At 36.6% G+C, this 24,369-nt stretch overlaps 5 protein-coding genes and 1 pseudogene across 7 annotated transcripts; 5 read left to right on the plus strand and 1 right to left on the minus strand.

Annotated features, from left to right (window-relative positions):
* The first annotated feature begins 8,854 nt into the window (after positions 1-8,854).
* LOC106301328 lies at positions 8,855-13,540 on the plus strand (annotated as a pseudogene).
* Positions 13,541-13,908: 368 nt separating this feature from the next.
* Positions 13,909-15,112, plus strand: LOC106303018. Its single transcript, XM_013739397.1, has 2 exons — positions 13,909-14,008; positions 14,232-15,112. The coding sequence occupies exons 1-2, from the start codon at positions 13,909-13,911 to the stop codon at positions 15,104-15,106; spliced, it is 975 nt and encodes a 324-aa protein (XP_013594851.1). The 3' UTR covers positions 15,107-15,112.
* Positions 15,113-15,484: 372 nt separating this feature from the next.
* LOC106306525 (uncharacterized mitochondrial protein ymf11) lies at positions 15,485-18,691 on the plus strand. Of its 3 annotated transcripts, XR_001263158.1 has the most exons (4): positions 15,503-15,517; positions 15,600-17,832; positions 18,161-18,219; positions 18,462-18,691. XR_001263158.1 is itself a non-coding variant. In XM_013743175.1 (1 exon), exon 1 carries the CDS (start codon positions 15,617-15,619, stop codon positions 17,834-17,836), a length of 2,220 nt encoding a protein of 739 aa, XP_013598629.1. In that variant the 5' UTR covers positions 15,485-15,616. The 3 variants fall into 3 exon arrangements, 1 of the variants encoding a protein (XP_013598629.1); XR_001263157.1 differs by having other exon boundaries at positions 15,485-17,832; positions 18,297-18,479; XM_013743175.1 differs by lacking the exons at positions 18,161-18,219; positions 18,462-18,691 and having other exon boundaries at positions 15,485-17,836.
* On the minus strand, positions 18,227-18,973 carry LOC106306526 (putative invertase inhibitor). Its single transcript, XM_013743176.1, has one exon. It carries the CDS (start codon positions 18,814-18,816, stop codon positions 18,268-18,270), a length of 549 nt encoding a protein of 182 aa, XP_013598630.1. The 5' UTR covers positions 18,817-18,973; the 3' UTR covers positions 18,227-18,267.
* Positions 18,974-21,447: 2,474 nt separating this feature from the next.
* On the plus strand, positions 21,448-22,259 carry LOC106305006 (14.7 kDa heat shock protein-like). The gene is made up of 2 exons (XM_013741386.1): positions 21,448-21,581; positions 21,697-22,259. Exons 1-2 carry the CDS (start codon positions 21,506-21,508, stop codon positions 22,059-22,061), a joined length of 441 nt encoding a protein of 146 aa, XP_013596840.1. The 5' UTR covers positions 21,448-21,505; the 3' UTR covers positions 22,062-22,259.
* A 749-nt stretch (positions 22,260-23,008) lies between these two features.
* Positions 23,009-24,265, plus strand: LOC106305296. Its single transcript, XM_013741677.1, has 3 exons — positions 23,009-23,083; positions 23,412-23,784; positions 23,868-24,265. Exons 1-2 carry the CDS (start codon positions 23,041-23,043, stop codon positions 23,777-23,779), a joined length of 411 nt encoding a protein of 136 aa, XP_013597131.1. The 5' UTR covers positions 23,009-23,040; the 3' UTR covers positions 23,780-23,784; positions 23,868-24,265.
* The last annotated feature ends 104 nt before the right edge of the window (positions 24,266-24,369 follow it).

A 24,369-nucleotide genomic window follows, 5' to 3' on the forward strand; every position in this document is an offset into this window, starting at 1 on the left:
AATAATTAAACAAAAGTGATAGAAAGTATACAAATTGTTAGCAATTCTTTATTATTTAAAATAATTAATTGCCACATATATTCTAATCACATTAGGTAATTCCGTAGGTTTTATTTAAGAAAATAATATATAATAATTTTAATTTGATAAATGAATGGTCCATAATGGACATACTATATAATATAACATTCTCTAGTAATTTAATTTTGGAGTAACAAAATTCTCAATTGATTCTCAAGCCGCCACGTAAGCAAAATTAATATTTTAATCACGTGACAACTCAGCAGAACGCTTTTTTTAATTAGTACAAACTACAGGTTATAACTTTTTAAATGTTTTTCTATTAATATATAGGGGATGATACAATCATCCTAGATATACTATCTCATACTCCCTCTGTTTCTTAATATAAGTCGTTTTAGAGAAATTTTTATGTTCCAAATTATATGACGTTTTCGGTTTTCTATGTAAAATTTATTAACAATTAATGTTATATGATCAATGATAATACACTTTCTATTTTATTATTGGTTGATTTGTGGTTAGGTAAATAATTAATGATGTTTTTGTTTAGAAAATATAAAAAATTAATGATTTCTTAATCTATGTGCACAATTTTAAAACGACTTAGATTAAAAAATGGAGGGAGTTTATAATTCTTCATTCACCATTTTCGATTCGTTACGAAGAAGATCAAAATATATATGATTTATTGCTTTTCTTTTTGAGAAATATTCCCTTATTTTGACCAGCGTATATCTCAAAAGGATTTGTTTTAAATACCTCAAGACAATTGGTTCTTTTTAAATGTCAATATCAATTAATAATGTAATTTATAAATATGGCAATGGCATGCCATTGTAGTTATTTTAGAAAATTAAGGACAGAATCATAGTAGGGATTCTGCTTTATTAGTATAGATAGATATTGTTTTAAGGGAAAACTATTTTTTTAGGCCAAAAAATGATAAGTATGTGCTATTAGACTAATCTCATATGTGTTATGTCTCATTACGCTAATTATTTTCAAAATAGCAACAATGTTCTTAAAATTTTAATTTTAATTTCGTAATTACAATTAATAAATAATTATAATATATTTAGATATATTTAATATTATAATAAAATATATTGTTAATTTTTAAAAAAAATATTTATATAGGGAAACTGAAATAATTCATAATTAAGATTTTTTTAAATAAAGCAATTTTTGAAAAAAACAATTTTTCATATGAAAACTGAATATTTTTAAATATTTTATTCCCATATTTTCGGACCTGGTTATACATATCTGTAAAATCTGTATTCTACTATATGTGGAATTAGGTGTTTTGTCTGTACATGCGGGCATAATCGTCTTACGAATATTTATTAGCTTATATCTTATTAATTCAAATATCTCGAAAAGTTTAAATTAAACATCAAATTATTTCTATATTAAATAATTTTCCATCAAAATATATGATTATTACTGAGTCATTTTTTTTAAAACACTCACATATTAAAAATATTTTATAAAATATCTTTATATAAATGTTTTTGTTTAATTAATATTCAATTATAAAAAAAAATTATCTTAATTTTTAATTTTTAATAGAAAATATTATTTTCGAATAACAACACAATGTATACAAAAATATCTTACTTTTTTAAAATGTTTAGGATATATCTTATGGTTTAAAATATTCATCTTTTTTTTTTTTTTTTTTTTAACCATCAGCAATATTCATCTATTTTTCTTAGCAAGTTTGTTTTTTTTATGTTTCTCGTAGGACATGTAATATAATATTTCTTTTGTATCAGTTGAACATAAACATGATCTTTTGTGGTAACACATATTAGCAAAATTTACAATTTTTAGAAAATGTATTTTTTTATCAAAAAGAAAATGTATTTTTAAACTAAACACTAATAAATATAAATTAATATAATAAACTGTATATGCTATCGATGAATTTATATTAACAAAATCTAAAAATATTTAATACCAAAAATATTGATATAATCCTTTCATGACATATAAGAGAATAATATTTTATATAATATTAATAAGATAACATAAAATATTTGTGTAGATAATTATCATAATTTTCTTAAAACTATTTATTATCTAATATGAATATTACTAAAATTATTTATTTGAAATCATTGATTAACCTAAGAATTTTTTATAGAATAATAAATAAGATAATATCAAATATATATATAGATAAAATATTTATGAAAACTGTTTTTACTAAAATATTTAGTAAAATTCATGGAGAAGATGACAAGTAAGCAAATTCACTTCTCAAATAATAGTATAGATACAATAAACATGTTTGAACTCGATTTCTACAGGTTTTAGTTTTATAGTAATGTATAGATTCTGATTTCTACAATTTTAGATTTATAATAATGTGTGGATTCTGATTTCTACCGATTTTAGAGCGATAGGTTAAGCGCAAAATGTATATTCGAAATATTTTTAGATTACATTATTTACGTAGATCACGTATTCTAAACATAGCAGATTCAATGAAAAAATGGATTTCATTTTCCACTTCGATAGAACACCAATTCTAATTTCTGTAGAACAGAATCTGAAATTATGATTTAAGCTTTTTTAGAGCTGGAAAAAAATACCACTAAGTTAATATAGTTATTTCATCGGTAGTTACTATTTTTCCAAATTTGTTTTGTTTGTAAAACTATTTATTTGATTTATTTTCAAAAATACTAAAGGGCATTAGAAGCAAAAGTGGTACAAAATATGAACTAACCTAATTTGACATAGTTATCATTTTTTGGCCTAAAAAATAATTTTTCCTTTTAATTATAGTATAGATCAAACATTACAATTAAGAATCTTTTAGAACGTTATATTGACCACCATTCGTGTAATCTACATCCAATATTATCAACATTAGATATAACACTCATAGTTATCATTTTTTGGCCTAAAAAACAATTTTTCCTTTTAATTATAGTATAGATAAAACATTGCAATTAAGAATCTTTTAGAATGTTATACTGACCACCATTCGTGTAAGCTACATCCAATATTATCAACATTAGATATAACACTCATGTACCTGATGTTTATAAGGTCACCTCTAGATGAACTGGATCTCTACTTTACGATAATATCATGTACATCAGCAATATGGTACATTTACACATCCTTGTGAAAACTCAAAAATCTCTTTAGATGGGTATGTATCTTATATATTGGTTTTATTTAAATTGAAAATCTTTTTAACTAAGATATTTTTGAATAGGATTGGTGTTTCTGACTTTAAAACTTATAGTATAAAACATAAATAAACAATTAAATTTTTATAACCTCAAGTATATGCAGTCAACAGATTTAATAATCAAATGTTGTGTGTGCATATTTATTCTTCCACTAATCAATGGCTGTGCAAAACTAATATCAAATTAGTCAACAGTTAGAAACAGGGGCGGATCCAGCCACTCATTTAGTATGGGGCATGCAATGTACAAAATGCTTAGACGAAGGTTATCTGCTTAGATGAAGGTTATCGACATAAATTTTATGTTAACTATTAAAGGAAAAAGAAAATTATGTGTGGGGCACAGGCCACACCCAACGCCTTCCTGCGTCCGCCCCTGGTTAGAAACGAACAGAAACTATTAGTTTTCTATTTATTAGATAACAGTATTTCATCCTTAATTTTGCGTAATCAACTCTTTGTTGAATAATAATTATGAGTAAACAATTCTTAAATATTAAAATTGCTCTATTTCAAATATTTGGGAAAAAAAAAATCATTTTCTTCTTGATTGTCATATACAAAATCATTTTCTTCTTGATTGTCATATACACATATACATAACAAAAAAGTGAAAAACTGGTTGTTGCTAACCGGGTCTCGTGGTATAGGAACCTCGGTTGAGGTGTCCGCCATCACGAGTTCGAGCCCCGGCCACAGCGGATTTAACATCCTTTCCGTTGGGGCGCTAGACCCCCTACAGGGGATAGTTGGGAACGTGGCTGCCCAGATACCAGAGTTATAAAAAAAAAAAAAAAAAAAAAAAAAAAAAAAACTGGTTGTTGCTACCACCTTGTGTAGTACGGCTTTGTCAAAAGAAAAAGGTATAACCGTGCGTCTTTGAAATACAATTAGTTACATTCAAAACTAACGCAAGTTCCCAAATACTTGCATCTAATTAGGACACGCACGAAAAAGTTTATTTTTTTTTTAATGAATAAAAAAACGGAGGCTTTTCTCTCGAACGCACTAGAAGAAACTCTAGTGAAGAAAGAGGTTCCCCCGATGTCCGGTGCCCTTTCCCAGAGTCGGAGGTCTCCCTTTCTCTAATCTCTCATTTTCTTTTTGCTCTACTCGGTGGCGTTCTCTCTTCCTGACGAGATGTTCGGTGGTCTGGACTTTATCGGAGGTCTTTGTTTCGATCTGACCGCAGCGGAGAGGAACAAGGTGGGCTGACGATGGACCTGGAAGACCGGCAAGTCGTGTGAAGGAACGGCTCCGGGTTGAGTCGGCTTTTAGGGTTCGGTGTTTGAGTTCTGTCGATTGTTTTATCTTGGTTCTGACGGCTCTAATCGACGAGGAAATGGCGTGTGGCTACGGTTTCTGTTTATCTCCTCTTAGATCTGGAAGCCGGACCTGCATGAGCTTGTCACTCATATCTGGAAGGAGTGGGGGTGAGTGAGGTAGCACGTGAAGCAGAACCGGTGCAAAGGTAACTCATTTTCCCTTCTAGACCCAGTATACTTTGGAGTTAGTCTTCGGAAGCGCGCAGGAGTCTCTTGGGAGGATGTGTGTTCGTTTGACCGAGGCTCTTGACTCTTGAGTGGCATTTTTTCAAACTTCCATCGGCTGTAAGGGCTTGTCTATGTCCCGAGCAGAATCTGGAGGTTAAGCAATATATTGTGGACAACGAGCTCCGGTACCGGTGCGTTGGTGTCCTTAAAGAGAAGATGTTTGCTCTGTGTGTGGGGAGATTTGATGGTCTTTTGTTTGGTCAAAGGAAGTCCCTCGGGGCTCATAAGGTCACACATAGGAGCAGCCTATTTGCAGTACCGCAAAGAGTGTTCATTCCAGTAGGGCTGCTCCTTCTCCTCCTCATCAGACCTGCTAGAACGCTGATGAAGCCAAAGCCTCAACCCGTCTTTTCGTCAAGATGCAAGCTCTCGTTTCTGACTCTTGGACAGACCAGATTGGGAATATGCACCCTAGGGGTGTTGACGCGGCAGGTCGTGTATATCACTCTGACCCGTTGATACCTGCCACTATCACTATGGGTCTCAATTGGAATTCTCATGTTAGGTATATTCCGTTGGCTTAGGAATATGGTTGTACTCTTGTTTTTTTAGTGGTAGAATTAAGTAGTAGAATTATGAATAAGCTTGTACTCTTGGTATTATTATTTGTATAATAGTAAACATTAAAATGTGTCATAGTCCAGCAGGTTTTCGCAAACCCATTGTCTTAAGAGGTCCCATGTTTCACTAGTACAATGGGTATTTTGGCCATTTTTCTCATTTTCCTTAATGAACATGAAAACGATAATGTCCTCATCTTCTTCCTTTGTTATTGTCAAACAGAACCCCTATTTTTGAATCTGGCTTTTTTTTCTCGCGATTTGGCCATTTTAACTCATTTTTCTTAGCTTTTACTCACTGTAACAGATTTTAAACTTAACACATAATCTTAAACTTGTAAATCAGGAAGAAGTTGATTTTTATTTGAAATCTGATTTATTGGATTTTGTGCAAAACGCCACGGTTACTTGCTGATTAGGGTTTAGAACGACGAGTAAGCGTTCAAATCCACCGCATTTTAAAACCTTTGTTATACCAAATAATTAAGACTTATTTTTGGGTTAGGGGTTCACTAATCAATAGGATTGTGTTATTTCATATTCGATATCTTTTATAAAATAAAACAAAATATTGTCAAGTTATAATATATTTTTAAAATAAAAAGATAAAAATAAATAAATTAAAAATAGTAGTAATTACAAAAAAAAAATTTAACGTCGTCAGGAAAAAACTAAACCCTAAATCATAATCCTAAAACCTAAACCCTTGGGTAAACTCTAAACTCTTGGAGAAATATTAAACTCTAAATCAAAAATACTAAACACTAAAGAGAGTGTATTCAATTGAGAGTTTTAGCTTATTTGTGTCAAAATGACAAATCCACTGTTATTGAAACATGAATTTTAAAAACTCATTTAAAATTCAGTGTTATTGAACTTGACATTTTATAAAGTACTCTGAAATCTACGGTTATTGAAAAGATTTTAAGTTGTGGAGTTTTCAAGTTTTCAAGTGATTTTAGAGTGTTTGAGTAGAGTTTCTTAGTTAAAAAAATTCAAATTCAAATCTCATGGTTTTAGGTGATATTGTAGAGTGGTTTAACAAAAATCACTTTATTCTCTGCAATTCCTTAAAATCATCTAAAAATTCATTAAAAATCAAATCATTTCAAATTTTAAATTGAATACACCCCCTAAAACACTCAAGAGTTTAAAGTTTAGGATTTAGGGTTTAGAGTTTTAGTATTTAGTGTTTTTGATTTAGAATTTATGATTTATCCAAGAGTTTAATGTTTACCCAAGGGTTTAGGGTTTCAGATTTAGGGTTTACGGATTAGGATTTAGGGTTTAGTGTTTTGTTGACGACTTTAAAAATATTTTTTAAAAAAATATTTTTTATGTAACTACTATTTTTTTTTACCTTTTATTTTAAAAACATAATATAAATTGACAATATTTTGTTTTTTTTTGTAAAAGATATCGAAGTTGAAATAATCAAATTCTAGTGGTGGGTGAACCTCTAGGTTAATCTTAGCAGATGAATCCAAGAATAACTCAATAATTAAATAGTAGGTGGTTATTACTCGTTAAATAGTGCATGTTACTTAAAAGTACTTGTTATTCGTTAAAAATATTTATTTTATGTATTTTTATTTCAAGTACTTGCAAGTAATCAAATATTTTATAGATAAATATTTGATTTTGACAAATAACAAGGGGATGGAAGTACTAGTTTTTTTTTCTGAATACTTGATAGAACGAGCACTTGATTCAAACAAGTCAAAATACAAATAATAAATCAAACAACTCGAACGAACTAAACTAAATAGCAAGTACCTGAAAATTAGCAAGTATTAACCATGTACCGAACCCTACCTTAACACATCTAGTTATTTTAAACCAAAGAAAATTAACAATGGACCAATGTATTTCTGTTGGCATATTAGCTTTAACCCGGAAACGGAAATTCCGGTGACATCACCAACACAGAAACCAAGAAAACAATTGTCCTCCCGAGACACTTGCCACGTGTATAGACAGTAAGAAGTGCCACCACCTTTCGACTTTCTATTGTCTAATGACCATAACACCTCCGTAATTGCTGACAAGAAAAAACACCTCTGTAATCACACTGATTCACTTTTGCAGCGAACAAGTTATGGAAAACGCCGTTTTAAGGGGTTTTTTAGAGCGTTTTGTTGAACCACTTAACATTAACAACCACCACTTTCCTTCGGATGGTCCCTTAGTTTTTGGAAAAATCTCATTTTAAACCATGAAATTGTAAAAATGTAACGTTTTAAACTTTGGTGCTCAAACATTCACGTTTTATTAACACATTAAACTTTGAAACTAATTTACTTCTTTACCACGTAAAAACGTAACCGTACTTTTCATTCAGTGAGAAAAATGTTTGATGTATCAGCTTTTTTTTTAAATTAAAATAAGAAAAACTAGTTAAAATAATAAAAATAAATAAAATAATAAAAATTTCAAAATTGAATTCCAAAAGAAAATAAAAAATAGAAATAAATTTAATAAATAAATAAAATAAATCAAAATGAATAAATATATTAAATTATTAATAAATTAAAACAAAATTTAAAATAATTCAGATAAAATAAAAATTCTAAAAAGAAAAACATGTACATAAATTTAACATATGCTAGTGAAAGTTTATGACATATTTGATACTAGATGATAGGCCGTCCCTTGTGCCGACTAATATATATATACCTAACAAATTTTGGTTTTAATATTTATTTTATACAAATCTCAAATTATTAAATTAGATAAATTTAAAACTAATATTATAAATTATATAGCTTCAATATTCATACTGGTCATCAATGTATTAAATATTTTTTTGTTTCATATTTTTTATTTTTGAGACGTTTATTTTGGATTAAAATCTATTTATAGTAATAGTCAAATTAAAAAAAAAGAATGAATTTGTAATAAAAACACTTATTATATTTGTGTATTGAAAGGAACTCTAGTGACACTGAAATCATTATAAACAGTCACAACTCATAAATTATCAAAAATAACAAAAGCAAATAAACATCATATATTATCAACAATATAAATTTTTAAAACGTGAAAAAAAATCAGAAACAATAAATTAGAAATAATATCTTTGTATTTTTTATATTATACTTATTTTATGTTTATTACTTGTCAATTTATTTTATGTTATTTATTATTTTATCCTAGTTCTTCGTGCTTCCATATTTTTGAATATTTTTAGCTAATTTTATTTTTTTCGTTTATAATTATTTACTATTTTGTTTAAATGTATTATTTTGATTATCTGTGATTTTTTTGTTTGAAAACTAATTTGATGTTTCTCAGTGGTGATCTGTGTTGAATATTTTTGAGTTGGCGACCAATAAAAAACAATTACGACCGCAACAATTACGGTAAACGTTAGCTTTCATCAAAGAGATCCCTTCATTAAATAAATACCTTAATATATACTATCGGAACCTTCCCGACCCACCTTTTATTCTTAAATTAACGGTGGCCACTAAAGTTTACACGTTTGGAGTATGAAATGAAACTATATAATACTTTCCTAACAAATTTTCCGGTTTTCCAACTTTCTTCCTATCACTTGGTCCTCTTTTTTAGTCTTGTAGCATCTTCAGCTTCTCTCTCCTCTACGCAGCGGAAAACCTATTTCCTCCGGCCTCTAACCGTTTTCCATTCCGGCGAATAGATTTTGTTTCTCGTGGAGAATAGCTTCCTTCTGTTTCGATAGTGTATGTGGTGGTGATTGTACTATTTGCTTGGCTCGGCTCGGCTACACGCGGCGACTCGGATCCCCGCGTTTGACTCGGTCCCTGGCTCGTTACGCGGCGGTTTCGTAGAATGTGGCTCGCCGTGTTTGCATGCCAGGCTTTGTATTGAATCCGCGGTTCGAGATCGTGATCTAGGGTTACCTCTCTGTTCGTTTTGTTCTTTGCTTGTTGCGGTTGGTTTCTTAATCCGCCGAGGGGGGAAACGGTGGCTTACGGCGACGGGCTACGGAATGCTATGGTGAGCTTCTAAATCAATTCTCTCCGTCGTGAATATTTTTCTATCCATCTGTTTTTCCTTGAATTTCTCGTGAATTAGGCGTTATATGAGATCTCTGACATTGCTCGAATTTCATCGAGTTTTATATTTTTTTTAATTTGAATTGGTTTCGTCTATTTTATCTCTGCTTCGTGATTTCATCTTCATTGGATGATCATCTCCTACACGTTTCGTTCCATTTAAATCCACGTGTGAGCTTGTGATTTGAGTAGCTATGTGGTCTGTTGAAATGGCGGCGAATCTATCTCTATAGGTCAAACATTTGTGTGTTGTAGAGGAAGCTGTCGATGGTTTACGACTCGCTTTCTTCGAAGGTGTTGAATTTTGAACTGGTCAGGTTCTTTGGTCAAAGAGATAAGGCGTTATGTGGGAGTGAAAGCGCTTAATATGACTTTTAAAAGTTCTCAAGTGTTGACCGTTTCTACTTAGCTTTTGTGGAGTTAAATATTTTGTATCTATTGTGGGTTTAGTGTGAATAGTGGACTCTCATTATATGCATGTTGAACTTTTGATGTGTATCTCGAGGAGAGCTTTTTGACACCCGGTTTTTATCCAGGCGGAAAGGAGGAGTTGCTTGTCTAAAGAGGCTAAAGATGGGTTAGAATATCTGAAACGTAAACGGCTTCAGAAAATGAGATCATGCTCTGTCAATGAAACTGTAGGCCTTAGCACAATGGCTAGAAGTGGAGGTGATGCTTTGAGACCATCTTCAGCGTCAAGTGGAATCAGATTACGGGTAACTTCTAGTGCCACAGCACCGTCATCTACTGCTAGGGGTGGCTTGAAGAAGGAAAAAGTGGAAAAGTTTGATACAGATGATCTAAAATGGACCGAGAGGCTTCCAGAATGTCCTGTTTACAGACCAACAAAAGACGAATTTGAGGATCCTTTGACTTATTTGCAGAAGATCTTCCCAGAAGCTTCAAAATATGGTAAAAACTAAAATCTCAATAGGCAAGAATTATGGCTGCTCATTAATATATTGGCTGCATCTGTTAGTTGAACCCATTGCTTGGTGTTCTCTTTAATATTAGCAAATGTATTAAATGGACAGAACATGTGCTAATGTGTAGTAGGCAATATAGTAGTCTGACCCCTTCATGGCAGCTTTATTGTAATCACTGTAATTATGTTTCTTTGTCCAATTGCTTATGCTGCCTCTGTCTTTTTCAGGTATTTGTAAGATCATATCACCTTTGACAGCAACAGTTCCTGCAGGCGCTGTGTTGATGAAAGAGAAATCCAACTTTGAGTTCACTACCAGAGTACAACCCCTTCGACTTGCTGAGTGGGATTCTGATGATAAAGTTACATTCTTCATGAGTGGGAGGTTATTATTCAACCCTGAATTATTATCTCTACGCCTTCACCTTGTATTTTGTATCTGACTATTTGTAAACTTCTCAGGAATTATACATTTCGCGAATATGAGAAAATGGCGAACAAGGTATTTGCACGTAGATATTGCAGTGGTGGCTCTTTGCCCGACTCATTCTTGGAGAAAGAGTTCTGGAAGGAAATTGCTTGTGGCAAGACTGAAACAGTTGAGTATGCGTGTGATGTAGATGGTAGCGCATTTTCATCTGCACCAGGTGACCCGCTAGGAAGCAGCAAATGGAACTTGAATGTATGTATTTACTTCAACTTTAGCTTCTCTATTGTTTTGTGTCTGGTTAAGCATTAAGGGAAACATTAGCTCGGTTGTACCTATTTGATAGTTATATGTCTTTTCTTTCTCTGCTTACAGAAAGTTTCAAGGCTTCCGAAGTCTACCCTGCGCCTTATTGAAACATCCATTCCGGTATGTTACAAGTCGTACAGTTATATTGTGGTCACATAATAAGTTTCGGTTTATCCTCTTTTTACTTGGATTTACTTGTTTCAGGGAATCACTGAACCGATGCTTTACATCGGAATGCTGTTTAGTATGTTTGCCTGGCATGTTGAAGACCATTACTTGTACAGGTAACAACAGTTAAAATAAAGTTTAGCTCAAGTATATAGGCTACTAAGGACGGCCATCTAAGTATCTTAATCTGGCTTTTCGTACCTTTTTACTTAAAACAGCATCAATTATCAGCATTGTGGAGCATCAAAAACTTGGTATGGGATTCCAGGTTCTGCAGCTCTAAAATTTGAAAAGGTGGTTAGAGAGGAGGTGTACAGTGATGATATTCTGTCGGCTGATGGAGAGGATGGAGCCTTTGATGTGCTTCTAGGGAAGACAACTATTTTCCCACCAAAGATTCTGTTGGATCATGGTGTGCCTGTATACAAGGCTGTCCAAAACCCTGGAGAGTTCATCGTCACATTTCCCAGGGCTTATCATGCTGGGTTCAGCCATGGTAAAACATTTTGTTCTGAAACTACAATACAGTTTTATAGGTCTGAGAATTGATACCGCAGACGCAGACAACTGATATTGTGATTTTTTTAGGTTTTAATTGTGGTGAGGCAGTGAACTTTGCGATGGGTGATTGGTTTCCGTTTGGAGCAATTGCTAGTTGCCGTTATGCTCATCTTAACAGATTGCCACTGCTTCCTCATGAAGAATTGATTTGTAAGGAAGCAGTGCTTTTAAACTCAAGTTCTAAACCCGAGAATCTGGATATTACACCTACGGAATTGTCAGGACAACGAAGCATCAAGACTGCGTTTGTGCACCTGATTCGTTTTCTTCATGTGGCTCGATGGTCTCTAGTGAAGTCAGGATTGTGCACCGGCCTTGTTTCGAATACATATGGAACCATCGTTTGCAGTTTGTGTAAACGTGATTGCTATTTGGCGTTTATTAACTGCTATTGCTACTCACACCCTGTATGTCTCCGTCATGGTAAAAGCTTTTTTTTTCTCTGTTATCTCCGTGAACACGTAAAAACTTCGCTATTGTTTTTTTTAGTTGACGGTGTTATTGTATCATTGTGTAGATGTTAAAAAGCTTGACCTTCCATGCGGAACAACACGTACTCTTTTCTTGAGGGATAACATTGAAGACCTGGAAACTGCTGCAAAGAAGTTCGAGAAAGAAGATGGAGTTTCAGATATGATCGCAACTGGTGAAGAGTTATACACATATCCATCGTCAATCACACTTCCAGCTGCAGAAGTCGACGGATACTCACCGTATTCCACTATATACTTTGACTTCAATACCGATGTAGAGATGTTGCAACCTGGAAATCCTGTCATGAGCTGCGAAGCAAATGCTTCATGTATCTCCTCAGTGGCTGATGATTATGAATGCTCTACAAGTGCTGATTACGTAAGTTTCTGACAAAGAGTTCACAACAAACTCACAGTTTAACAGTCTCTTTATTTCTTTCTAATATTCGATTCTCTGTATTCTTCTAAAAGCAGGTAAACAGACGAGCTAACTGTAGTAGCAGTAGTGAGTCTAAGCACTCGGAGGAAGTAGCAAGCAGCATCAGTAACAAGAAAACTCGGTTCTTCTCTGCGGTACAAGATGCACAACTAGTTGCGGATCAGGAAAGTGACGGTTCTGATTCCGAGGGTTTCAGAGTCAAACGGCGTTCTTCACTGAAATTGGAGAACAGAACAGTTGTTCTGGATACAAGAGACTCTGACCATCATCCGGTACAGAATTTCACATCATGTTTAGTATTATTTTTGACAGTCATCGTAAATTGTACAACTCTTGAGATTCTTTTTCGCGTATTTGTATATGAGAATAGGAACATAAAAGATTGAAGAATGGCACAAGTACCACGAAAGAAGATGTAGTAGTAGCAGTAGTATTAGCAGACAAAGAGAAGAACTGTTAGGAACTTCAAGCAGAAAAAAAACTCATGACCAGCAGCGAAGTTACGTGAGGATGAAGAATGAAAATCATTTTGTTGGTGGGTTTAAACGTCTGAAAGTGAAAGGGTTAATAAGACCGTAACGTGACAGTTCAATACCTCCGCCTAACTACATTTTTTATAAAAGCTGATCTCTAACAATACAGGGAAAAAAAGGATTAGAAAAGCAAAATATTCAGTATCTGATTTTTTAAGTATTTTTTTGCTATTATGGGAGAAGAAGCAACAGAACAAAAAAGGAAAGCATTAACCAAGCCGACACTGTTGGTTTCTTTTATAGGATTTTACCAAATCGTTGATTCTTTGTGTACATCTGTACACCTTTAAAACTCTCTTGTTCGCTCTGCTGTACATCTGTTTTTCTTGTTGGTTATTTTTTTTTCCCAAATTGAAATACATTCATAATCGAAATATCAATATCCTTACAAAAGCTGGCGGCAAAACAAAATAGCCTCAGAACCAAGAACTCATTGGAAACGACAACTAGAACCCACACTAGGGGTGACTTAAACCCACATTGGGGTTACTTAAAAAAAACATACATCTACACCGACATAGAACCAAATAAACGGTTACCATCTACGCAGGAGAAGAACAGAAAACTTAGTAGACTTTAAAGCTGAGGGAAAGCCAATGATCGAGAATTACCGCTGCTACCCATAGACCGCCACTCGATAACCTCCACTTCTACATCCAAACCACACTTATCGCTGCTGCCTCGCATGCCAATCGATAAGACCAAGAACCAGAGACTTCATAACTCGACAAGGGAAACCGCTGCTCAGTCCACACACCTTGTTGGTTATTACTGTCAACAAAAAGGTTTTTCTTTTATTTCCCAAATTTTGTTACGTCTCATCTCTTAGAAAACGCAAAGATTCAATTTATTTTCCCAGAGACGGCAATCCAAAGCTTCTAACCATATCCGGATGATGATAAGATATTTTCTTAAGTTTTAAAACAAATTCTTGAGATGCGGATTTCGACTATTCGTTTGATACACATAACATACTGACATACAACTGATAGTTGTTAACTAACGTAGAAGCTAACAATTATGACAACGTTGGTAATGGGACCAAAGCGTTGTTCTGGTACGACTATTGGACTGAGTTAGGTCCTTTAATCCTCCTCTTAGGTTCATCCGGGCCGAGGTCTCTTAGGATTCCTCTCTCAGCCATAGTCTCTCAAGCTGTTCGTAACGGTCACTGGAACCTGCCTCCGACGCCCTCTGAAAATGCTCTGACCCTTCAGATTATTCTATCTACTATGTCGGTTCCATCTGCAACTAGCACCGATGACGTGTATTTGTGGAGGCAAGGTACTGGTGGTTTTGGTCCATCTTTCTCATCGAGGGTTACTTGGGAGAGAATCCGTGTTCCTAACCCCCCAGTTGATTGGCACAAGGTGGTTTGGTTTAAGGACGAAGTTCCTCGGTATTCCTTTATCACTTGGACTGCTTTCCTTGGTAGATTACCAACCCGAGATCGTCTAATCTCTTGGGGACTTCAAGTTCCGCCAGGTTGTGTCCTTTGCTCTCTCGCTGATGAGTCTATTAGTCATTTATTCTTCGATTGTTCTTTTGCGGTTGCTACTTGGAGTCGTTTTTGTGGCAGGTACATGGTGTCTCCACCGGCATCACTAGCTGCAGTTGTTAGCTTGTGTCAGAACCTCCAGGGCCCTCATGCTCCGCGCGCAGTAGCGGTTTTGAAGCTCCTCAACCAGGTCGTCATCTACTCTCTTTGGCGTGAGCGGAATGCTCGTATCTTCAAAGGCGTCTCGACATCTCAGGAAGCTACTTTCAGGGTGGTGGATCGCGCAATGCGTGATAGGCTCCTATCTGTGCCTAGGACCGCAGCGTCTGCTCGCTATCCTTCTCTTCTTGAGCTCTATTTCTGTTTTATCTCCCCTTATAGTTAATGCTGCTACATTTCTCTCTTGCTGTTGTTGTTGTTCTTGTGTTCTCTGCTCCTTTCCTTTTTCTTTTGTGTAATAAGTTGTGAGCCACAACATGTAAAAAACTCAAAAAGCTGTATAAATCTTAACATTTAGACCCAAAAAAAAAAACAATTATGAAAACTTGTTTTCGCTAATACCATCGACCCTACCATATAAAACTTATTTAATTTCACAATTGTAAGGAAATAAAATAAACAATTTGGGTTTGAGTTGAGAAAAGGAAATAACAACTATTGGGCCTTTAACAAAAGGCCCAATTCATTTGCCCACACCTGTAATAGCTTTTGTTGAGCGAATCATAATGTGCGTTGGGGTTTAACGAGGGTTACCAGTCTCCTCTCCTCCACCATTTCCTTCGATTAATTCATCTCTGTAAGAACTTCTCGCTTAATCTCCCTCTGAATCTCTGATTCCTCAATCATCCTAACATCATATAGTCACATAAATTTCCCAGCACACACAAAAAAAAAAATGCGTCGAAGCTTCTCTATCATAGGCCCTACCAAATGGCTCAAACACTCCTCTCCTTACAGCAACACAGTCTTCTCCTTCTCCTTGACCAATCCCAAACCCAACACCTCTCCACCAACTCTCCTCCGCTCCCTCTCCTACTTCTCCCCTCACCAACGCCAACAACCCCCAGATCCCGACGACCCAACCAACCTCCTCAAAGAAGACGGAGTCTCCCTCTGCTCCCACATGTGGCTCGAAAACTTCAAAAACCCACACAAAACCTCCACCAACCTCACCTCCTACCTCCGCCGCTTCGAGCTCTGGGTCCTCGCCTACCAGAAAGTCTCCTGCGACGAGCTCGGCGCCTACGTCCCACGCAGCTCCATCCAGCGATCCGCCCTAGAGAATCTCCTAGCCCTCAGAAACTCCGTCCTCGACGACCGGTTCAAATGGGGAGCTCGCCTCGACTTCTACATCAAATCCCCTCGTGACAAGACCGACTACGAGTCTCTATCCAAGCGCAAGATCAAAGCCATCTTAACCACCACGCAGCCTACTCCGTTCCAGGACAGGATAGTTCAAGAAGTGCTGCTGATGATTCTCGAACCGGTTTACGAGTCCCGGTTCTCTCAGAAGTCCTTCGCGTTTCGCCCCGGGAGGACGGCGCATACTGTTTTGAGAGTGATTCGTAGGAACTTCGCTGGCTACTTGTGGTATGTGAAAGGGGACTTGAGTGTGGTTTTGGATGGGATGAAAGTTGGGTTTGTGGTTAGTTCTCTGATGAGAGACGTTAGAGATAAGAAAGTCATCGACTTGATTAAATCCGCGTTGGTTACTCCCGTTGTAACAACGACTAAGGTCGATGGAGAGGAGAAGAAGAAGACTAAGAAGAGAAAGTATCAGAAGAAACGCGTCTTGGCTGATGATGAGCCCAAGCCTGACCCTTACTGGTTAGAGACTTTCTTCGGTTTTGCACCTGAAGAAGCTAACAAGTCTCCTCAGTGGGGACATTGTGGGATACTGAGTCCTCTTCTTGTTAACGTATGTCTCGACGAGCTTGACCGTTACATGGAGGCAAAAGTTAAAGACTTTTACCGTCCTTCGAAAAGCGACGTTATATGGAACAGCCCCGAAGGAGAAGGTAATGATCAAGGGAACACTTCGTGGCCTGAGTTCGTCCCCACGAGCGGTCCTGACAAGACGAGGAAAATGGATTACGTTAGGTACGGTGGCCATATACTGATAGGAGTCCGTGGACCGCGAGCTGATGCCGCGACGTTGAGGAAAGAGCTGATTGAGTTTGTTGATCAGAAGTATATGCTGAGGCTGGATAATGAGAATCTCCCTATAGAGCATATAACCAAAGGTATCATGTTTCTTGATCATGTTCTGTGTCGTCGCGTTGTGTATCCGACTTTGAGGTATACCGCTACGGGAGGGAAGATCATAAGCGAGAAAGGTGTCGGGACGCTTTTGTCCGTTACAGCGAGTTTGAAGCAGTGTATCAAACAGTTTAGGAAGCTGAACTTTATAAAAGGAGACCGTGATCCTGATCCTCAGCCTTGTTTCAGAATGTTCCACGCTACTCAAGCTCATACCAACGCGCAGATGAATAAGTTTCTGACTACAGTTGCTGAGTGGTACCGGTTTGCTGATAACCGGAAGAAGATTGTGAATTTTTGCTCTTATATCGTCCGTGGCTCGCTCGCTAAGCTTTATGCTGCAAAGTATAAGCTTAGGTCACGAGCCAAAGTGTATAAAGGAGCTTCTAGGAATCTGAGCCGTCCATTGAAGGAGAAGAAAGGTTTGTCTCCGGAGTATAACAATCTGTTGAGAATGGGACTTGCTGAGTCTATTGATGGGCTTGTTTACACGAGAATGTCTCTTGTTCCTGAGACTGATTACTCGCCTTTTCCGGCTAACTGGAGGCCGGAGCACGAGAAGTTTCTGATGGAGTACTTAACGCTAGATGAACCGAAGACTTTGGAGGAGCAGAAGAGGTTTATCAGAGAGAATGGGCTAGTTTCTCCTCAGGACTACACGTCGATGTTGGTGTGGAACTATAAGAGAAATGCTATTCCCATGGATCAGGTTTCGATTCTTAAGGATCAACCTTTCTTGTTGGGGTCATCAAGTAACTACAACCGTGACAATGATGATGATGATGATGATGAAGAGAAGAGTAAAGAAGAAGATGATGAAGATAACGACGATGGGCTTCACATTGCACGCATGTAAGAAAACAGAAACTATTGCGTTATACTCTTCTATGAAACTTGTACGGCTTGGTAGGTCTCTGAACCGGTTTGTTTTCGGTTTATGAAATAGTATCATTTGCTTTGGTTAGATTTGGCTTAGGTATCAATTTTGGATTTGATCAAAAGATTTTGAAAGATAAAGGTTTTCTTTCTTTCGGTTTGGATTTGCTTGACCGGATTGAACAAACTCAAGTACCGGGGTAATGTATCTAAACCGGAAAATGTAGTGTATAAGCACCAAATTTATCAATAGCTAGAAACATTTCGGTTTAACTAAAGCTTTTGTGGTCTGTAATGTATGCAGATAACTGATTGGCTATAGAGGCTACGAGCATTGCTTCTACAGTGATATTACTCTATAAGGTACATTTGTCAAGGTTATTATATGTTAAAACTACACCTTTAGTATATTCATTTCAACATTTTTGTAAAATCTAAAGGAATAAGAATCATCTGAGTCAAAAACTCGTTATCTCTTGTAAACGGAGATATCCGAGGCGGGTCTCTTGTTTCGAATCTAGTTTCGCAAAATCTCGTCGCATTCAGTGCAGAACTCATAACGAAGATTGCTGTTTTGTAATCACGCACTCTAACGCTTGTCACAGCTTCCTTCAAGGTCACAGCATTGTCTTTGTAAATCATGGCGCAGTCTTTGATTACCATTCCGAGAACACTGTTTTTCCCGTAGTCCTTCTCCTCGAGAATCTTGTCAGCCTTTGCTTCCAAGCTCCTCGACCTCATCCCAGCGTTTTTCATCGAGGCCGTGGCTAATTCGCCCAGACTTTGTGCGGTTTTGCTGCGTTGGTGCCCTTCTAGAGACTTGATGCAGAAATCGAGTCTGAGTTTCGGGTCTCTAGCTGCTGCTTTCTTGCAAGAAGTTTGAATGAGAGATTGTGTGTTTGCTGTGAAAATGTTTATGAGGAGAAAGAACATAATAGCAAGGTTAATCAAGAATTTCATTTTTCTTTTTCTTTATGAGAGGAGCAGAGGAGATTGTAATGAGAAGAATCGATTGTTGGAGAAAGTTAATTACTGAAACTTAAAAAAAATGATATGGTTGATGTTTCTGTGAAATGTGATTGGTAACTAACACAGTGGCCTTTTTTGTAGAGTGCTCATGTCACGCTTTACCACTCCGCTTACGTCGTTTGCCTATTATCACTCTTGTACTCCGTTGTTTCTTGCCTTTTATGTTTGAACTTAAAATAAATAGTAGATAAATGTTGATTAAATATTTGAATTAGTATCTTCTTATATAAAGCTCTGTTTATTGTTATAATAATTTCTGTGAAGTAATTGAGAAGCTACATTTTACAAGATGGACTTTCTGTCTTGACTGTAATAACAAGACCTATTCACAGGACTCGGATGAACTGCGCCTCACTATTAAATAATTTTATAGCTTTTTCTTATTATTTTTACATCTTCGGTATTCAGTACATAATAATATGATAACAGCAACCTTAATTGTATTTTACCAGGAAAATCACAATTATATTATGATATTTTTTAATAATACAATTAATTGTGAAATAGAAAAAATGAATAAAATTGTCTTTTACTTTTGAGATCAGAATGGTCTCTTTAGTTTGAGAAGGTTACATGAAAAGACACATTTCGTCTTTTCTTTGCAGCAAAAGACACATTATGGTTTTAACACACTTTACTTGTACGGTTTGGTAGATTCGAGACCAAAATACTCATGTCTTATTTTTAGAAGGAAGCAACGATAAAACTAGTTATTTCTTTTTATGTTAATAAATTAAACGGTGTGTTTTGCTAGGATATGATGGTTACAAAGTCGTGGATAGGAAATAATGGTTAGGCATGTATGTTAGGACGCATTTTTATTGTTGTGGACGTGATTGTTGTGGTTAGGATACAAAAGATACAAAGTTTCTAGCACATAAAGTATGAATGTGATACGGTGAATAAGTCAAATAACTTAATAAGCATACATAATGTTTGATAATATAAAAGACATAGAAACCGCATATATTACCAAAGTATACATAATGTTTGGGAAGGGGATGTATGGACAGGCGTGATGTTTCCAAGTCAGTAACCACGAACTTCACATCCATAACCACACAACTTCATTTACATTATCTATCATCACCACAGTCTCCACCTCTGTATCCACTTTCGTATCCATCGCCTATGTATCCATAACCACCATGGCCTCCACTCCGGTGTCAACCACCATCTCCACCTCCACCTCCGTATCCCTCCAACTCTTCCGTCTTCCACCTCCACCGTATCCACCACCATCTCCTCATCTCGAGCAACCACCTTAGAATCCACCATCTTCATATCCATAACCACCTTCTTAAATCACCATAATTAGTCTCGTCGGAACTCAGATCTCCTCAGCGACTTCACCACAATCCCAGATCTCCGCTCAAGCTTCAAAAGCTCACTGCTTTCAACTTCAGTCTCAATTCGAACCTTCTTGACGGATTAATTGTCTTAGTCACCGGAGCTAGATTTTGGAATTCGCTCTCCTCTGTGACTTCACTAAACTCTCCAAATCTCCTCCGTTCAAGTCCATAAAGCTTGAATCTGGTTCTAGTAATAGCCATGGTAGCTACAACCATCTTCTCCTCCACCGCCAATTTCTTCCAATCTAAATCCTCACTGGCCTTTGTCCCTTTTGTCCCTGACCACCTCCTCTGTCAGTTCCACACAATCCACACCGCCATCAACCACCTCACAAACCACCAGCAAGAAAAGTCCATTTCAACTGCTTCCAGCCTTCCACCGTCTCCTCCTCCGTGTCGTAAGATCTCCTCATCTACTCTAAGTTATCCTCATAGCTTATGCTTGACATAACAACCCTGACCTCTACAAGTACATGAACTACACTCCTTTCTCTCTTTGCCCTTCCGATTTGGTTAAACTCATCCTCCGTGGCTGCCACACACGCTATCGTTGCTTCTCGTGTACGCTGCGTAATTCTACAGACACGAAACCACGACAATTATTTTCGGTGAGAGACATGTCATGTGATGGAGGAGGAGCCTGAGTCTTGGTGAAAGACAAAAGACCGGTGGATTTCTCATCTAATTTGATTTTTGTTTTTCACATTTACTCAATCTGGAATCTGAAATCGAGAAACGAAGAAGAAAATAAATTGTTATGTTTTTTTTATTAACTTTTTCATTTTCTTTTTTTCTTTAATTTGGTTTAGAAGAAACTAGAGATGGTGTAGTACAAAGATAGTAAAGTCTTTTTCGCAACTAAAAAGTGTGTCTAGTATTCAATGTGTCTTTGAGTGCAATTGATACGTTGAAATGTGTCTTTGATTGTAATTTTCTGCTTTATTTTTCGTTATTTTTTACACCACTAAATTAGTGATGTTGTAAAGGTATTTGAAACAGGACTAAATTGCAAGTAACGAGTTTTGACCAAAAAAAAAATTGCAAGTAACGAGTTTATACTTTTTGAAAGGCGCATCTGGAGATCAACTTAATGGGCTGCTTATTAGGCCCATGATAGGTTACTCGAAGCCTTTCCAAACCTACAATCTCAGTCTCCCCTGCCGCTATAAATAAAGCAAGTAAAGCATTATCCTTGTACACTCGCTTTTTTACACACTCCACTTTCCAAAAGCAAAAGAAAAAACAGCTAAAACAGCGTCGTTTCGAGGATGAACAAAGCAGGCAGCTCCGGCGGAGGCCCAGGATATTCCCACAAAGACTGGCCGAAACACTTTCCACCAATCCGTACGTCTTCTTCTTCCTTAACACATTTATTCTTACAAAAGTTGTTATTTTATCTTTTAATCTGTTAACAAATCTTTTATTATGGATACGTTTTTGTTGTGTGTATGTCTTGTAGCGAGGAACCAATTCCAGAAAAGCGGTCACCAGTCTGTGTACGAGCTGAAGGAGACGAAGACCTCACGCGTTGCTAGGATAGACACGCCTGGGTGCACCGTGACAAGCCTCGTCTACTGGATCGACGGCAAAAACCTCCACTTCTTCGCCGACGAACCCGACATGCCCGAGTACAGCTACGACGGACGCAAATACGGAGGCACGATGGTGTTCGATCCAGTGTCTTACGATATGAACAAAGCTAGGGCTAAGCTTGTCAACGGAGTCCTCTGGATCACCGTTCCCAAGATCCAGCGCGTGAATGCCAAGGCGGTTACCATTGAGAAGATGCTGAACGTCAAGATCACAGGAGACGACATGGTTTGATGTGAGCCCGTACGTACGTCTTTTGTCTTTATCTCCGTGTGTCGTGGCACTTGCCTCTCGTTATGGTGTCTAGCTAGGGTTTATGGTCTAGTCTTCTCTATGACTTTCTTATTTTCATTTCTGGCTTTTAATAAATGTGTCTCTATGACGTGGACATTGTTGCATGTGGCTTGTGTTAAATTGTTAGTCTTTATCGTTTATTTATGGTTAAGTGTGTTTTTAATTTCTTCTACGTAAATGTCATCAAAAACATGTCTTCGAGTCTATAACGAGATATTTAATTAGTGTTTTATTTAAAACAACAAACTTTAAATTGTCGTCAGAACATATAGATTTTAAAATAATAAATTTGATACAGAAACAAGGAAAGGAGATGTTGCTTTGCATTGTTAACTTTTGTTTGTCGTATGTGAAAAGTAAATAAGGAGGGAGTAAAAAAAGTGACAGCTCGTTGTTTTAACCTAAGAGAATCATTGACGTCAGCCATGCAGCCTCTAGCATGCATTCATGATCTTTCTGTAAAAAAGTTTTGAAATAAAGAGAGAGACGAGGTTGCCTCATTTCACTGTTTTGTCGCATTCATAAACCCCGGTTCTAAACCACGGTAAAAAAGTTTTGAAATAAAGAGATGGACAGCTGTAGTACTCCCCGGTTAACAATTCATAAAAGAAAGCCAATTATTTTAACAGTGGTTTTTTTTTTTTAAACACATAAACCAAGCGATGACACAGTGGTTTTTTTTCCTTTGAATTCAATTTTAACAGTGGTTAAAATGTTTAAAAGATAAGAGGTAACATTGTGACAAAAAAAAAAAAAGATAAGAGGTAACATTAAAGCAAGCGATGACCAGTCAAAGAGCCTCATCCTACTTCGTCTTAGCTGCTTCGTTTGTACCAGTATATCAAACAACAAAATCCTAATCCATTTTTACGCAACCGAGAGTTGAAAGAAAAAGAAAGAGAAAGAAGAAGAAAGAGAGATGGCTTCGGTCATTGACTTGTCGAGGATTCCTTACATCCGTGGTCTGCGTGTCTCTTTCTTTCTCCTTATCTCTTCCATCAATTAGTCTCCCTTATTACATTTGTTCATGTTTCAAAGTTATAAACAAATGAAACGTCTTTTAACATGATTTTTTTTTGGCAAAGATTTACTCTTTTTCGATCCTCCATGAAAATAAAGTTTCATTTCTTGATTGATCTTAGTTTTGATACTCTCTTCTTTGGCTCTGTTTAACATGAAACTTGTTACAAAGATTTACCTTTTACCTCCATGAAGAATAAAGTTTCCTTCTTTTGTTGATTTTATTTTGCTAGTCTCTTCTTTGACTCGTTCTCCTTTGTAATGAAACAGGGAGGCTCCACGCGACCAACAATCAGTTCCAGAGATACGGTCCAAAGGGTTTCATGGAAATCAAAGTCCTTCACAACGACAACCTCTACGTCCGCGTCGACTTGCCCGGTGTTCCAGACGACGCTATCCGCTACAGAGTCGACGCCGTGAGACAAAAGGTTGTCTTTTTCTCCGGCGAAGAAACTCCCAGCGCCGGCGACAAGGTTGACGACGTTCGTGAGTACTCCGGGACAGCCGGTTTGGGCTGTGACTGCTGTGAGATCACCGGCGTGGAGGCCAAGATGAAAGATGGAGTCTTGAGGATGATTCTCTCAAAGGGTCAAGGTGAAGGACCACGACAAGAAGTGTACCAACACTCTGCCTCCTAACTCAGGTTCGATTCCCATTCAAATCACACCTTTTGCTTATCCGTGGCGTTATTGTAAATTTAAATGTTCCATTTGCTGTGGTTCATAGGCAAATCGGGAAGATATGATATAGGTAATTCTGCAATTGACATGGTTGAAGTGGAGGATCATCCGTTTGTGGTGAAAGGTCGCAAGGGAACGTTCACTTCAGCACGAACATCTGACGGATGTTATCACCTTTCAGTGGATCTACCAGGTGTTTCTAGCGATGACATATTCGTGCTTCCAAATGAGAATGAATTCAAGTTCATTGCTGAGAACAAGAGCGTGTACGAGCACGACGAGAGTTGCCGTATTTTCATTGGAGCCGTCAACAAGCGTACATGTTGTTCCCATGGGATTCCACTTCTTGACCACAACATCGCTTGGGATGCTGAGTTTGGTGTTCTCAAAGTGCGTGTTTCACCTCCTCCTCTCAACAACAATGATCAGTAATCATGCATCACTCCTATGATATCCTATGTCTCTTGCGTCTCGTTATGGTGTCTAAGCTAGCTAAGGTTTATGGTCTAGTCTTCTCTATGAGGTCTAGTCTTCTCTATGACTTTTTT

The sequence above is a fragment of the Brassica oleracea genome, chromosome C7 (genome assembly GCF_000695525.1).
Source record: "Brassica oleracea var. oleracea cultivar TO1000 chromosome C7, BOL, whole genome shotgun sequence".
Lineage (NCBI taxonomy): Eukaryota > Viridiplantae > Streptophyta > Magnoliopsida > Brassicales > Brassicaceae > Brassica > Brassica oleracea.

What these genes read in the sequence shown, in the direction of transcription:
- LOC106303018 (XM_013739397.1), top strand. Translation starts at nt 13,909, where the DNA reads ATGCCAATCGATAAGACCAAGAACCAGAGACTTCATAACTCGACAAGG. An exon ending in TTATTACTGTCAACAAAAAG is followed by an intron (nt 14,009 to 14,231) that starts GTTTTTCTTTTA and finishes TAACTAACGTAG; the next exon opens with AAGCTAACAATTATGACAAC.
- LOC106306525 (XM_013743175.1), top strand. Translation starts at nt 15,617, where the DNA reads ATGCGTCGAAGCTTCTCTATCATAGGCCCTACCAAATGGCTCAAACAC.
- LOC106306526 (XM_013743176.1), bottom strand. Translation starts at nt 18,816, where the DNA reads ATGAAATTCTTGATTAACCTTGCTATTATGTTCTTTCTCCTCATAAAC.
- LOC106305006 (XM_013741386.1), top strand. Translation starts at nt 21,506, where the DNA reads ATGAACAAAGCAGGCAGCTCCGGCGGAGGCCCAGGATATTCCCACAAA. An exon ending in GAAACACTTTCCACCAATCC is followed by an intron (nt 21,582 to 21,696) that starts GTACGTCTTCTT and finishes TATGTCTTGTAG; the next exon opens with CGAGGAACCAATTCCAGAAA.
- LOC106305296 (XM_013741677.1), top strand. Translation starts at nt 23,041, where the DNA reads ATGGCTTCGGTCATTGACTTGTCGAGGATTCCTTACATCCGTG. An exon ending in GAGGATTCCTTACATCCGTG is followed by an intron (nt 23,084 to 23,411) that starts GTCTGCGTGTCT and finishes GTAATGAAACAG; the next exon opens with GGAGGCTCCACGCGACCAAC.